The sequence below is a fragment of the Vulpes lagopus genome, chromosome 5 (genome assembly GCF_018345385.1).
Source record: "Vulpes lagopus strain Blue_001 chromosome 5, ASM1834538v1, whole genome shotgun sequence".
Taxonomy (NCBI): domain Eukaryota; kingdom Metazoa; phylum Chordata; class Mammalia; order Carnivora; family Canidae; genus Vulpes; species Vulpes lagopus.
The window spans coordinates 133,043,442-133,055,842 of NC_054828.1; the positions used below are offsets into that span (position 1 = coordinate 133,043,442).

The 12,401-nt window shown below is 58.5% G+C and overlaps 1 protein-coding gene across 1 annotated transcript in view; it reads right to left on the reverse strand.

Annotated features, from left to right (window-relative positions):
* Window positions 1-4,566: 4,566 nt before the first annotated feature.
* The window catches only part of SNTG2 (syntrophin gamma 2), a gene marked incomplete at its 5' end in the record, with an annotated part of 125,754 nt that continues 117,919 nt past the window's right edge, over window positions 4,567-12,401 (reverse strand). The window contains 3 exons of the mRNA XM_041757031.1: window positions 4,567-4,810; window positions 7,490-7,600; window positions 10,697-10,789. Coding sequence (XP_041612965.1) covers window positions 4,685-4,810; window positions 7,490-7,600; window positions 10,697-10,789 — 330 coding nt within the window. The remainder of the gene's footprint in view (window positions 4,811-7,489; window positions 7,601-10,696; window positions 10,790-12,401) is intronic.

Consider the following 12,401-nt stretch of genomic DNA (forward strand, 5'->3'; position numbering starts at 1 on the left):
CTGCTGGCGCACGCAGGCCGCCACCTTCCCCCGACGACACACCGGGTAGTCTGGTTTTGCATTTGCCTTTGGTTCCACTTTTGTTTATTTTTAGAGCATTTTATTTTATTTATCTATTTATGAGACACACAGAGAGAGGCAGAGACACAGGCAGAGGGAGAAGCAGGCTCCCTGCAGGGAGCCCGATGTGGGACTCGATCCCAGGACCCCAGGGCCATGCCCTTGGCCGGAGGCAGATGCTCAACCACTGAGCCACCCAGGCTGCCCCTGAGTTCCAGTTTTAAAGGAAAAATTCATTACAAGAGAAAACTTTTGCTCAGGAAAATATATATTATTTAATATTCTCATTGCTGGTATAAATTTACTGTTAGGGACACATGAGAAAATGCTCCGCATCACTGGCCATCAGGGAAATACAGATCAAGGCCATAATGAGATCCCACCTACCCCAGTGAGAATGGGGACAATTAACAAGGCAGGAAACCACAAATGTTGGAGAGGATGCGGAGGAAGGGGAACCCTCCTGCACTGTTGGTGGGAATGTGAACTGGTGCAGCCACTCTGGAAAACTGTGTGGAGGTTCCTCAAAGAGTTAAAAATAGACCTGCCCTACGACCCAGCAATTGCACTGCTGGGGATTTACCCCAAAGATACAGATGCAGTGAAACACGGGGACACCTGCACCCCGATGTTTCTTTTTAAAAATTTTTTTTTATTATTTATTTATGATAGTCATACAGAGAGAGAGAGAGAGAGAGAGGGGCAGAGACACAGGCAGAGGGAGAAGCAGGCTCCATGCACCAGGAGCCTGACGTGGGATTCGATCCCGGGTCTCCAGGATCGCGCCCTGGGCCAAAGGCAGGCGCCAAACCGCTGCGCCACCCAGGGATCCCCACCCCGATGTTTCTATCAGCAATGGCCACAATAGCCAAACTGTGGAAGGAGCCTCGGTGTCCATCGACAGATGATGGATAGAGAAGCTGTGGTCTGTGTGTACGGTGGGATATTCCTCAGCCATTAGAGACGACAAACACCCACCATTTGCTTCAACGTGGAGGGACCTGGAGGGTATTATGCTGAGTGAAGTAAGTCAATCAGAGAAGGACAAACATTATATGTTCTCATTCATTTGGGGAATATAAATAATAGTGAAAGGGAATAGAAGGGAAGGGAGAGGAAATGGGTAGAAATATCAGAAAGGGAGACAGAACATGAAGACTCCTAACTCGGGGAAACGAACTAGGGGTGGTGGAAGGGGAGGAGGGCGGGGGTGGGGGTGACTGGGTGACGGGCACTGAGGGGGACACTGGATGGGATGAGCACTGGGTGTTATTCTGCATGTTGGCAAATTGAACACCAATAAAAAATAAATTTATATATAAAAAAAAAAACAAGAAATACCCACTATGTGCTTCAATGTGGAGGGACCTGGAGGGCACGATGCTGAGTGAAGTCAGTTACTGAGACAAAGACAATTATCATAGGATCTCGCTCCCATAATTAACAAAACAGAAGATCACTGCGGAAGGGAAGGAAAAATAAAACAAGACAAAATTAGAGAGGGAGACAAACCATAAGAGACTCTTTTTTTAATTATTTTTTATTTTTTTGAGACTCTTCTTTTTATATAAATTTATTTTTTATTGGTGTTCAATTTGCCAACATACAGAATAACCCCCAGTGCTCATCCTGTCAAGTGCCCCCCTCAGTGCCCGTCACCCAGTCACCCCCACCCCCCACCCTCCTCCCCTTCCACCACCCCTAGTTTGTTTCCCAGAGTTAGGGGTATAAGATACCTAGGAATACACCTAACCAAAGAGGTAAAGGATCTATACCCTAAAAACTACAGAACACTCTGAAAGAAATTGAGGAAAACACAAAGAGATGGAAAAATATTCCCTGCTCCTGGATTGGCAGAATTAATATTGTGAAAATGTCAATGTTACCCAGGGCAATGTACACGTTTAATGCAATCCCTATCAAAATACCATAAGAGACTCTTTTTTTAAAAATTTTTAGAAATTTATTTTTTATTGGTGTTCAATTTGCTAACATATAGAATAACACCCAGGAGCTGTCAGTGCCTCTTAATGACAGGAAACAAACTGAGGGTCCCTGGAGGGGGCGGGCTGGGGGACGGGGTCACTGGGGGACGGGCGTGAAGGAGCAAACGTGGTGGGATGCCGCACCCCTGACCTCTACCTCTGGCACTAATAATGCACCCACCGTATGTTAATCAATTGAATTTAATTTTAAAAAGCACCCGTTTGCTACAGTAAAAATAATTTACTATTTGATAAACGGATAAAACAGAAATCCTTGTCCCAACCATATTCTGTGTTGCATTCCGTCATTGCTAATCTCGGCTGCCAAAGCCCTTGGGAGATTTGTTTTTTTTAGAAAAGTGGATTTAGTTTTCCTTTGCCAGAAGCATTTACGTGTGCTCTGCTTTCACAAAAGTGCTGTTTTCACGTGGGGGTGATATGATGTTGTGTGATAAACGTGCTTACTCTTAGGTCATGGGGGGCTGGGCGTGGGATCAGGAGTCAGACGCGGAGGCCTCAGCCCCTTAGGGTCCTATCCCACAGGTGGGGGGTTAAGGGGCTGCGTCCCCACCTGTCCCCACCCGGCTGGGCGGCCACCCCAGGGCCGACTGGGAATGAAAGCCGGGGCGGTGGCCCGGATTAAGCCACCGTCCAGGGTCGTGTCCCCACTCTGACCACAGTCCTTGTCAGCAGGTTTCCATAGTTCCTGTTGAAATGGGATAGAAAACCCCCAAGAATGGGAGGGAAAACAGGCCACGCTTACAAGACAGCGGTTTCCTTCCCCAGAAGGAGGAGAAGGAGCCCCGGGGCCGGGCTGTGAGTTCCGAGGCTCAGCGCACGCGGCTCCGTGGAATCGGGCTTGGCCTGGGGCCGCGAGCAGCCCGGCCTCAGTCCTGCGTGGAGCCCGGGGCCTGCCCTGCCCCGTACGGCGGGAGCGAGGGTGCCCCCGCGTGTGAGCCCAGAGGGGACGGTGCACAGCCCTCAGCGCGTCTCCCGCACCAGCCAGCTTCCCGCACGGGAGATCCGCGGGGGCCCCGACTGAGTAAGGCGCAAAACTGAGATTTTTAGGATTAGCCACATATTGTGAATGAAAATAAAACCATTTCCAACCCAGCACCCGACAGCCTGGCGGAGAGACTGTGCCCTTGGCCTGCTCGGCTTCCGCCTGCAGCGATAATTGTCATTTTACCCTCCTCCCCGGTCTGCGTGGGGCCTGACGGGGCCTCCTGGGGGCGGGGATGTCACCTGTGCGGGCAGGACCGGCCACAGGAACGCAGAGGGAAGGACACGTGGCTGTGGCCACCACTCGCTTAGGACTTTTGCTGTTTTCTAATTTTAAAAAAGTCGTGCATTTGTTCAGAGCCTCTACAAAGTGAATTTCAGCATCAACACTTCCGGGAACGTATTATTCTCTTCGTTATGATCCAGGAAAGGGACACTTTAAAAATCTACAGTTTTCATGAAGATAAACAACAGAATCTTCGCCGCGTCTTCACTCTGGCGCAGAAGGGCACCTCCTGTTTTCGAGAGTCTGGGCTCTGCCGCAGGTGGAGGCCAGGACGGCCGCGGAGATGCTGCAGGACGGGGGGGCCCAGCTGCGCTCGGGGGGAGGCTCTGTCCCCGTGGTCGTGGCCGCGAGTAGTGACGGCGACCGAAGGGCACAACAGACGCTACGGCGGACGGTGCCTGACGCTCTGCGGACACCGTTCCCTTGGAATATTATTTAAAATCCACTTTGAATCCTCTGCCCGTGTCGGTCTTGCCCAGAAGCCGTTACCGCGGGAACAGGAATTGTGTGTGTGACACACGTAGTACACGCTACGCACGGAAATGTCCTAAATATGCCTGTTCTGAGTCCGCTGTGTGCCCATAAATACCCGCTACGTGGGGCCGTGGGGCTGGGGCCCGTGCACCTGCCTTCCCACACGAGCTGCAGGAAACACCTACCTTTCTCTACAACTGTTTTCCCAAACTTTACCATCTGATGGTTGACCTGCTTCCTGTCCCGGATCCTTCGGAGACCACAGCGGGTCTCCCTAAGAGACCAAGAGCCTATTAAGTCACTTTTAATGACAAAAGGAGAAAGAGGACCTTCTCAGAAGCAGTAAACAGTCGAAAAGACAAGGAAACCCCAGCACAGGCTCTCCTTCCTGAGTTAGGAAAGCAATTTAAATTAGCATTTAAGTGCTGTGCTATTTAATTATATAATAGATTATAAAAATATAATATTGACATTAAATACTTGAAATTAATTTTCTTTCCGACACGTTTCTCCTACTCATTTTCGAATGAGCGAATGAGCGCCTTGGCTCAGCCCCTCCTTGGGGAAAAGGGGAGCTAATGACCCCAAGGCTCACGAAGCCCTCGTCTTCTGGGGGAACCAGGCATCTCCCGGCACCTGGTTTCCGCTGTTGGCCACGTGGGAGGTGGAGCGCGTGGTGAGAGCCCACCCTCGGGGGACTCGGACACTATGCCAGCGGCGCCCTGGCCCGTCGGACCCAACAGGAACGACCCGTCTCTGGAAACTAGTGACGTCTTTTATTGGTATCACAACTATAGGCTCGTTATAAAATCACACACAGTTGCACCAGTTGCAGGAAAAGAGTTGTTTCTTAAGAAAATAATTTAACGTTCAGCGCTCAACAGAAGCGCCTTCCTCCGATGCTCTGGCTGCCCACGAAGGCGGGATCCACGGAGGCCACCTTTGCTGCGAGGAAGGCGTGAACGCAGTGCAGGACGGCCGTCAGGTCCTGGAATTCAAGTTCCTGTAAGAAAAAAATGAAATAAAATGCTGGGAACGCGCTCAGCTTGTGAGGATGGCCGCGCACACACGGGAGGGGGCATATGCACACACGTGTACTCGCGAGGTCACGGGCGGGCTACAGCGCGGTCAGGTCCTGGCTTTATTCTGAACACCAGGAGCTGCTGGGCTGAGATCCATGTCACCGTGTCACCTGGGCACTGACCCGGCTGGCGGGTGTGGCCCCACACTCCGTGGGGAGTGGTCAGGGTCACGTGACCCCCGACCCAGCATAGATGGAGCCTTACATACGTGAGACGCAAGGAATCACCCAGCCTGTCCGTGTCCGTGCACGACGGGATCTCGTGTCTGTGGTCGGGTTCGATCACCGGACTCTGCCTTTGACGATAAACCTTCCTCATTTGTGTAGCTGCATTTGAGTGACGTTCTTGGAGCTCAAAAAGCATAGAATCTGCTCAATGCCGTCCCTTGCCCGGAGCCACTGCGGCTCCAGGAGCCCCTTTCTGCAGCCCACGTTCCTCGAAGTTCCTCCGTTGCATGCAAATGAGCCTTAACCTTGACAACTACACTTGATTATTGATGATCGATCACGGTTTAGTTATGCTTTTGCTGAGTAATGAGACGCAAGACGTTCAAGAGGCTGAGGTGCACTCCGGCGACAGCGTCCTAATATCCACGTGGTTACTGAAGAGTCACGGGGACACGCCATCCAGCCCCACGAAGGGAGGAGGAGCGGCACCTGCTCCGTCCGGGACCGGCCTGGAGGACGCTGTGCTGGGCTGGGCGGGCCGTCCCCGGAGGTCACGATCCCCGACACCAACCGGTGAGATTCACGGAGACAGGAGTGTGCGCAGAATGGGCGCAGGCCAGCCCCCTGCACGCCGTCCCCCCCCACAGCCTCACCTGCCACGCGGCAGGGCCAGCACCCCAGGGGACAGCTTCCACGGCCACGGCAACCCCGACGCGGCATTTCCACGCGGGCCTCAGCCTGGCTCTTCCCAACAAAGCCAAGGGCGGCTCCCGAGCTGGCGATGAAGCCACACCCACAGGGATGCTCGCCCCATGCACAGATGCGCACCCGGGACCAACGAGGCGCCCCATGAGGTCATGCACACTTGCATGTGGGACTGAATCCGAGGGTGCTGGGAACAACCGGGACCGGACACCCAGGGCCCCGCTTCTGCCTCCCAGGGACCCAGCAGGGGTGGGAGCTGTGGAGGGAGCATGACCCGGGCAGGGGCGGGGGCAGGGGTTGGGGGGGTTTTAATCTCAGTCCGGCTCCCGGGGAGAAAGAGCAGGACCCGCAGTAAGGCCAGGACGGGGTGGGGAAGGGTGACAGACCCCAGAGTTCACGAGGAGCGGTTACGGGGCAGAGGTGGGAAAACCAAGGCCTCAACCCCCCAGAGGGGCAGGAGGTGGTGGGAGTCTCCCTGGGGTGGCAGGGGCGGGGAACCCTCAAACCTCCAGTGTTGTCCTCACGCCTAGAGAACGCACTGGAATAAGAGGTTTGTGGGGTTTCAGCAGGAAACCTGTAGCTGGCTCCCCCCCACCCCCTAAAAGCCAATCGATCAATGAGAAGAGGAGGACGTGCTGACGCTATGCATGGCCGCTGTATTAACGCAGAAAATGCCAAATATAAGAGTGACGTTATCTCGTGTCCCTGCTCCCTCTCGGGGCTCCCAGGCTGCTGGTGGCAGGTTCCCTGGACTCCACATACCCTACGTCATGGCTGTGTCACACGGCTCATGACCCAGGTGCCTCGATGGTGCTTACGTTCAGACTGATTTTATCCGTTCCCTAAAGTTCAGAATGTTGACAGATTCCATACAGTGGCGCTTGGTGCTTAAAAAAGTAGATGTGGGACATTATTTCTTTAAGCTCAATAGAGAGGTGTTAAGAACAGACATTCAGAGACAATGGCGTCGAGGTGACGTGTCCCCTGAAGTCGTCGGAGCAAGATACAGGCCGAGTGTCGCATCTGTGTCCAAATGGCATGTGCTCACAGGTCTCACATTTTTGTTTTTTCTTTCTTTTTTTTTTAATTTATTTTTTATTTTATTTTATTATTTTTATTTTTTTAGTTCCCTGGGTTCATCCTTGGACTTGTCTTCAGTTATATTAAAACTGGGTTTTTGACAGCACACGCGTCCATAAAATATGGACAACGCCAATCCCTTGTTGCAGGCAAAGGCGACAGCTCAGTGCGGTGAACCTGAACTTCCTTTCGACGCCGGCTTCTCACGTCTTTGTTTGGAGACAGAGGGGGAGCGTGTGCACGCACATGTGCAGGGAGGGCGGGGGCAGGGGAGAAAATCTCAGACCCCGAGCGGAGCGCAGGGCCCAGTGTGGGGCTCGACCTCACGCCCCTGAGATCACGACCTGAGCCGAACCCAAGAGCCGGATGCGCCACCGACTGGGCCACTCAGCCGCCCCGTCTCACGTATTTTTAAATACTGACTTCCTGCTAACGTTTAGTACGGAAGCTGTGATTTTCAGCAGAATCTGCTCATGTGTTCCAGTGACCACGGTCTTATGCCGCCAGCGTCTCTACCGAGACGGTCTGGGCTCTTCCACGGGACCCCTGTGCCCACGGTCCGCATGCAGGGGGCTCGGAGACTCATCCCGTGACCACTGAGGTCGTACCCGCGTGTGGCCGGGCGGCCGCGTACACCAGGCTCCCTACCTTCACCTCTATCTGTCGGCTGTCGAGGTGCTGGAAGAGCAGCTTCACTCGGGTGTTTCCATCATCTGAAGATCCCTTGAGCTGGGAAAACTTAAATCTCCAGAGCACGTCCTGCAAAAGGAGGGACTTAATGAGTGATTCAGGAACAAGAACTAGTGTCTAGGCACCTCGTAAATACGCTGCTTTGAGGAGCGCAGGCAGGTGCTGGGCCTTCTCACCTGGCCCGAGCGTGCGCTAACTCCCCGGAGCGCGCCCGTCTGAGCCAAGTGACCTCCTCCGACCACCGCTTCCTCTCCGTCCCCCCGCCCGCCCCGCCTCTCCCCTTCCCGTACGCGGCTCCCAGCGTCGTGTGATCACTGCTCCTTTATCTGCTTGTGAGACTAAAACCCACTACGAGGCCCCCTCTGCTGCGCTGGGCCCACGGTGCAGACGGGGGAAGCCGGTCCCGCCCACGGGCCCCACGTGGGGCCTCCCCGAGAGGGCAGTGAGCACCTCACGCCGCTGCAGACACTACGGGCTGGTTACCAAGGAGCTCCAGAGGCGAGACCTGCTTTAGAGATTCCTACTGTTTCCTTATGGAAGGGTCTGCAGCAAGTGAAGACTTCGGGGCCTTTACACAAGTCAGTCTTCGGTGACGGCTCATGGGCAGCGGCGTGGTCTCCGGGAGAGCCCGGCAAGGTCGAGCTGTTCCATGACGGCGCCGGTCCTGAAGCAGCGCCCGTCCTTCTCCGAGGGTCTCAGAGGGCAGGCGGCTTCCGCCCCGGCTGACCCCGACCCCACTGCCCTCCGGGTCTTGCACGTCTTGCTTGGGTTTTCGAATCCCGTCTCGTTTCAGGGCAACGCGTCAGAACAGGCTCCTTCAGGTGCTGAGCTCCGTGGGTCTCCGGGAACAACACCGGGTCTTTGGTTTCACGATGAGGAAGGCAGGTCTACGCCGGCCTCGGGGCGCTGGTGTCCTCACTGCCTCTTTACTTCGGAATGAGGAGGTTCCGCCCCAGAACAGGCGGCCCGTTGCCCCCACCCCGGGGCCACCCAGGGCCACCCCAACGCAGGCAACCGGACGACGCAGCGGGGACAGTGGGCAGGGCGCTGGGCCACCTGCCCGGGCCCCGGGGCTCTGAGGCCGCCTCCAAGGTTCAGACCAGCCACGCCCTGGCACTCACGCGGGATCCTGCACACGGTCATCGGGAAGCAGGGGGCATCGAGGGCACCGTGGTTACACCCGATTCCTGACAAAATCAGCCAGGCCCAAGCGGCCCTGGGGACCGCGGTGAAACCATACGTGGCTCAGATCGGATCAGGAGACGGCTCAGTGGTGTCCGACTCCCGTCGGGATGACGTTCTAGGAATAACCCCGATAATTAACGTTTCACGTGGCGCCAGGTGTCGAAATAACACAGACAAGGGGGGATGAAGTGACCGCGGGGAAGGCCCTGCCAGTGACCCTCAGCTGAGTCCTGGGCTACGCTGCCTCACAGTCTAGAACCTTCTCTCCCCGCTTAACCCGTCCTACCCCCTCCCCCACCCCTGTCCCTGTCCCCACCCCACCCCCACCCTACCCCCGCCCCCACCCCCACCTCCACCCCTGTCCCTGTCCCCACCCCATCCCCACCCGTGCAGGACAGGACAGGACAGGACCATGGCAGGGCAGGAGCAAGGCGGTGGGTGGGGGCCCCCGAGCAGCAGCACCTCCTCTCCCGGGGGGCAGTTTCCAAGTCACTTCAAACTCCTTCTGAACTTTTCTTCCTTGAACCTAAAACCCAAACTTTTCCTTAAGAAACGAAATGTGCCATTTCCACGGTGGATGCTGTGTCTGCTCGTGTCACCTGGCGGAGGTTCTAGGCCTTCGTTTAGTGTCGGGGCGCTGAGCGCTTCTGAAGCCCCAGTGGCCCTTCCAGGTCGGGAGGTGACGTGCGCTGGGAGCCGCGGGGAGCGCTGGTGCTGCCTGCTCGGCCCCGGGTGCGGGGTCTTCCCACCCGCTGGGGGAGGCTGGCTTTGATGCGGGGAGACGGATCGCGGGCCTGGGGTCGCAGTGATCCCAGGACCGTCCCACGTCAAGAGCGGAGGAGGACCCTTGCCGCCCGTCCTGTGCTAGGAGTCCAGGTTGTGGGTCACCACGCGGTGGCCGTCCCCGCCCACGTCCTTCCTGGCATGTGACTTGTTAACTTGTGACGGTGGGAAGTGGGGCCTCCACGGCCGCGCGGGACGACGCTGTGTCAGGGACGCGGTATCCTGCTGCGCGGCCACGAGGAGCGGCTCTTCCCCCCGTCTGGCCAGACCCGAACGGCCATCCCCGCTCCCACGGGAAAGTCATCCCTCTTCAGGGTTCGCAGATCTCACGTTTCTGCTCCAGGTCAGCCTCGGCCTCATGGGGCTATTGGGTTCCTGCCCAGAGGGGCTCAGGCCGAGGGCTTCCAGGAGGACCCCGTGCATCACCTCCACGGAGGCGCGTCACTCTCCTGCCGTGTGCAGGACCGTCCCGTTGGTGGGAGAAAATGTGGATGGGAAGCTCGTTTGCAGACGAGGCTCACGTGCAGCTCGTGTCCAGCTCGCGCGCAGCAGGCCCCCAGGCAGTGAGCAAAACCGCAGAAGGGTCCCTCTGGTCCCAGACCCCAGACGATGCTCGATCGCTCCCCTGTGCGCCCTCCCGGGTGCAGACTCCGCCCACTGTCCAGCGCCACAGGGAGCCCGTCCCGCGGGAGCGGTGCCGCCGTCGGGGAGCCCACGCCCTCTCTGTGGCCTTGGAGCTGGATGGGGCACAGAAACCTTCTTGGTGGTAAATGTTCCCGCAAGAGGACCCCGTTGTCGTTCTAAACGCCAGGCGGCCGGGCCCCTGTGGGGTTGGCACCGGCCGAGTCCCGCCAGCAGCCCCTGCGGTGTCTCTGCAAAATGCTCAGGATTGTACGTCAGGCAGCCCACGCGTGTCTTCCAAGCGTTTACATTACTGGGGGGGAGGGAGGGGGTCCTTCCCGCGAGCAGGACGCAGGACGCAGGACGCCCGGCCCGTGCTGGGGGCAGCGGTGTTGGCCGCACCACGCAGCGGGGGGACGCGCGGCCCGGCTCGGCTCCGGGCACACAGACGCCGGCCACGAGGCGCCGCAGGTCACACGGCCACCCCGGCGGGGCTGGCGGCGGCCGGACGCACGTCTGCTCCTCGGAGACCCGGCCGCACGTCACGGGGGCCCCGCGCGCCTGCTGGCACCTTACCTTTGTCTTGCTGTCGCAGCAGGTGAAGCCCAAGGCGAAATCCACCGTGAAGCACAGGGGGTCTCCTTGCCAGCTGCACGTGTACGTCCTGGACTAGAAAAGAACGTCGGCTCTGAGAAGGGCTCTCCGCCCGGTCTGACGGGAACTCGCTGACGGGATAATCCCCCCATCACAGCCTCGGTTCTGGCAGGACCCGACGTTTTCCCACAGGCCGTACTCTCCCGCTTTGTGTGCACGGGCACACGTGCCCAACCGCGTGGGCGCCGGACACCAGCGGGCGCCCCGTCACCGCACACGGCCCCGCGGGTCCCCGGCCACAGGGGGTTCCAGAAACCGCAGACCCCTGGATCCCTCTGCTAACACCTCCGGGAGGAGCAGGGGCGGCTGCGCTCCCTCCACGCGCTCATGGCCCCGCAGGACGAAGCCACGTGTGCTTTGGGAAAACATTCTGAGGAGCCGCAACACCACGTCCAACCTCGGGCCCGCGCAGGGGAGGCTGTGGCCGCGTGGCTCCCTGTCCCCCCCCGGGGGCTCGTTTGGGTGGGTCACCTGCTGGGCCTTGGGCACACGGACAAGGCCGGCTTCGTCTCTGGTGCGGGCGCCTGTGTACACACCCGCACGTGCATACGCAGCCCCAGGAACAGGTGCACACGTGCACACACACCTGCACTTGCAGCCCCAGGCACACCCGCACGTGCATACGCAGCCCCAGGAACAGCCCCAGACACACCCACACGTGCACACGCAGCCCCAGGAACAGCCCCAGACACACCCACACGTGCACACACAGCTCCAGGAACAGGTGCACACGTGCACAAACACCCGCACTCGCAGCCCCAGTGCACTTGCACGTGCACATGCACACATGCAGCCCCAGATGCACTTGTGTGCACCCCCCGACACACGCAGCCCCAGGCACACGTCTCCACACGTCCACCCGCGAGGGACACAAACACAGAAACGCAGAGGCCTGCAGTACGCGTGTGCACAGCTCTCCCAACACAAGGAGCAAATACGGGAAGAGGAACGCGAGTCTCCTGCAAGGCATCACCTTGCAACCGGGTGAGCAGCCTGCAGACGGGAGCTGCAGCCCCGCACTCACGAGGGACGGGGGACCAGTGCCGTCCATCCGTCCTCCCAGCAGGGGACCCCCTAACTTCCCCCGCCCCCCGGGTTCCACCTCCGCACGAAGGCAGCCCCCTCCAGCCCGCGGGGCTGTGCTGCCTAATTCCTGGGCCGTGACCAGCTCCATCTGCCTCCCGCTCTGACGTCCAGCGCAGTGGCCAGGCCTCCCTGCTGAGGCTTCCCCCGCTTTCCCCTGGTGTCCGTGTGGCGTGGCTGCTGGGACACGGCGTCTCCGTGCTGGCGCCCGCACACCGTCGGAGGCACGAGGACTGGGCCTCACGAAGCCCGGCTGTTTCTGCTGTGAGGCCCTCGAGCTCATCCAACTCCTTCCAGCTGCATCTCTGGCTCAGCCCAGTCCCGGGGCCGCCAGGGCGGGTGGGAGCCCGGGGCCCCTCTGGTCCTGGTGGCGTCAGACCCTCACTGCCCACGGGACGGGAGTTCCAGCCCCTGCTCCCTGCCACTAACGCTGGGAGACTCCTGACACCGCCTGGGGCGCTCGTGCCTGCCCGGACGGGGACGTCCTGGCCCCACTCCCCCCGTAGCCCCTGGATGGGGACGTCCTGGCCCCACTTCCCCCCCA